Genomic DNA, 3,168 nt, shown 5'->3' with positions numbered 1-3,168 from the left:
TAGGCCTTTGAGGAAACTCTATATTGTTCTCCATGGTGGCTGTACTAAGTTACATAACCACATCAACAATGTAGGAGAGTTCCCCTTTCACCACAGCCTTGGTAGCACTTATCATTCTTTGTTTTTATAGTATTAACCATTCTGACTTGGGTTAGGTGATATCTCATTGTAGTTTTGATTTGTATCTCCTGTATGATCAAGGATGTTGAACATTTTTCTCATATGCTTTTTGGCCATTCATATGTCTTCCTTAGAGAGTTGTTTGTTCAACTCATTAGCCCATCTTTTAATTGGGTTGATTTTTTTTTTTTCTTGCGGGGGTAAGCTGTTTGAGTTCCCTGCATATTCTGCTTATCAGTCCCTAATCTGAGGCATACTTTGCAAATACATTTTCCCATCCAAGGGTTGTTGATTCACTTTAATTATTGTTTCTTTGCTGTGCAGTTTTTTTATTTGAAAAATTATTTAATTTAATTTTATTTAATTTGACCAGAGAGAGACAGAGAGAGAGAAAGTGAGAAAGCCAGCTGCCAGGTCCAGGACTTGAACTGCAGTTGGCCATGTGGGAGTCCAGTGGCCAAATATCATGTCACCAGCCAGTCCCAGTGAAGAAGCTTTTTAACTTGATATAATCCCATTTATCAATTTTTGGAATTATTTAAGAATTCTTTGTGGGACTAGCATATAGCAAAATGGTTATGTCACTGGACTTCCATACCATGGTTTGAGTCCTGGACCTGGTGGCTTAAAACTCATGCTGAATATGTATGTGTGCATGAACAAAATCCAGAAAAAATAATGGAGGAGAAAGGATTTTGGTATGGTCATCCCCTGTATGTGTCTGTGTGGGGGTGATTTCTTGCTTTCTCTCTCTCTCTCTCTGTCTCTGTGTCTCTTTGGCAAGTGCATGCTCCCTATAGCAAAAATCTATCTTAAAAAGTCTTCACCTACCATGTCTCTAAAAGTTCCCCCTGTGTTTTCCACCAGTAGTTTTATAAATCTGAGGTCTTAAGCTTAGATCTTTGATTCATTTTGAATTAATTTTTGTTAATGGTGAGAGATATGAATCCAGTTTCATCTTTCTGCAGGTGGATATACAGTTTTCTTGGCACCATTTGCTAAAGAGGTTTTCTTTTCCCCACCGTTGATTATAGTGTATATGGGTGTCTTCGACTGAACAAATATACAGAGTATTCATGATGGGAAAATTCATTTGGTATGCTGTAATGATACACAGTGATTGTAAAAAGAAAAAAAAAAGAGAAATACATAGCTTCCTTGCTTCCCAAGTAGGACAGCTATAAACCATAGAGTTTATATAGTCTCTTAGACAGGATTGTATAAGGTTGTCCATAGACAGGATTGTATAAGGTTGTCCACAGCTGTAAGATAGAAATTAATACCTACTGTTGACATCCTTTCCTTCCCTGATTCACTTCTACACATCTAAACCAGTGTCTTCTAGAATTATCTTCCAATGAACTAGTTGCACTCAAATTTTTTTCTTTGAGTCTTCTTTAAAATAAGTGAAACAATTGACTCTAAAGATATGATAGTTTAATGTGATTTTTCTTGACATTCACTATAACAAAATTATAGCTTATTTTTAGGCCTTATGAATAAAGGAAATAATATCATTATATCCTTTTTTCTGTGCAAAGTATCCAAATTTTAATATTAAAATGTCCTTTGGTAGATCATGCTTTCCTCTGAGTTCTTACTTCTATGGATTTTTGTTTTCCATGACAGTAATGGTAATGACTCCACACTTCACAAATGAAGCAGTGGCAGGTTTAGGATTGCAGAGATGCAGTTGTTCTGTTTATGTCAGATCTGAAGGGGAGATGAGCCAATGTGTAGTTGGTTGTATAGCTTTAAAACTCCAAAAAGCCACGTGGTCAACAAAATATGGAATAAGGTCTCTTTTTGAGTAGTCTTTTTATTGCTACCCTTATGTCTTTGTTCCTTAGTGTATAGATGACAGGATTCAAAACAGGAGTAATAGCAAAGTCCACAATGAACAGATTTTTATCAAGTGATGGTGGAGGAGAAGGCCAGGCATACAGAAACACACATGGAGTGAAAAACAAAAAAACCACAGTGATGTGAGCTGATAAAGTGACAAAGGCCTTGGATAAGTCTCCTGAAGAACGTTTCCAGACAGTGATTAAAATAAAGGCATAGGAAAGGATAAGCAGGATGAAGGTGCCCGTGCTCATGAAGCCACTGTTGGCAGTAACTATAAACTCATACTTGGCGCTATCTGTGCATGCAAGTTTTATGATCTTGGGAAAGTCACAATAAAAGCTGTCTACTTTATTAGGCCCACAGAAAGGCAAGTTTATTACAAAACCAAATTGAGACATAGCATGGATCACCCCAGTTACCCAACCAGTGAGTACAAATGAAAGACATGTTTTAGGGTTCATGATTTTCAAGTAGTGAAGAGGCTTACAGATTGCTGCACATCTGTCAAACGCCATGGCAATGAGTAACACCATTTCCACCCCTCCCATGATGTGGATGAAGCATATCTGTGTCATACAGTTTTGGAAAGAAATGACATTGTATTCATTTAGAAGATCTGTGATTATCTTGGGAATCGTTGTAGAGGAAAGGCCCACGTCAATAAGTGACAAGTTAGCTAGGAGGAAGTACATAGGAGATTGTAAACGAGAATCAAAAATTACCAAAAACAAAATGAGAAGGTTTCCTAGGATTATCCCTAAATAAAACAAAGTACATATCAAGATGAGAAAAATTTTTTTCTCTCTGGAACAAGAAAGAGCCAGTAACACAAGTTCAGTGACCACAGAGTCGTTTAGTCCACCCATTGACTGGGACAGGAGAGTTGATTTCAAGTGATCTGAGGATAAGAATGAAAAGGAATAACTATCATTAAAATGTCCATAGATTACTTTCCCCCCCTCCTGATATTTAAGATAAATCATTGGGAGTAGTAAAATGGAGAATATGGAAGAAATTAGATGACAATAATAAACAAAATTCTTTAAAAAAATGTGACTGCCAATTTTGTAAACAGAACCATCTCATGGCCAAACTAATTTTTTTCTTTCTTTAAAATATCTCTGAATCATTTCCCATGCCTCTTCCTTAGCTGTTCTTCCACCAAAATAAATGTTGTTTTTCTTGTCACATCACTATTAA

The 3,168-nt window shown here is 36.4% G+C and overlaps 1 protein-coding gene across 1 annotated transcript; it reads right to left on the bottom strand.

Moving 5' to 3' along the window:
• Positions 1-1,898: 1,898 nt before the first annotated feature.
• Positions 1,899-2,834, bottom strand: LOC102497027 (olfactory receptor 4F15). Its single transcript, XM_006140503.1, has one exon. The coding sequence runs from the start codon at positions 2,832-2,834 to the stop codon at positions 1,899-1,901; it is 936 nt and encodes a 311-aa protein (XP_006140565.1).
• Positions 2,835-3,168: the final 334 nt, after the last annotated feature.

This window comes from Tupaia chinensis, unplaced genomic scaffold, assembly GCF_000334495.1.
Source record: "Tupaia chinensis unplaced genomic scaffold, TupChi_1.0 Scaffold000037_19, whole genome shotgun sequence".
NCBI lineage: Eukaryota > Metazoa > Chordata > Mammalia > Scandentia > Tupaiidae > Tupaia > Tupaia belangeri.
Note: the sequence above shows the minus strand (reverse complement) of the source record. Positions and strands in the feature narration are given on the sequence as shown.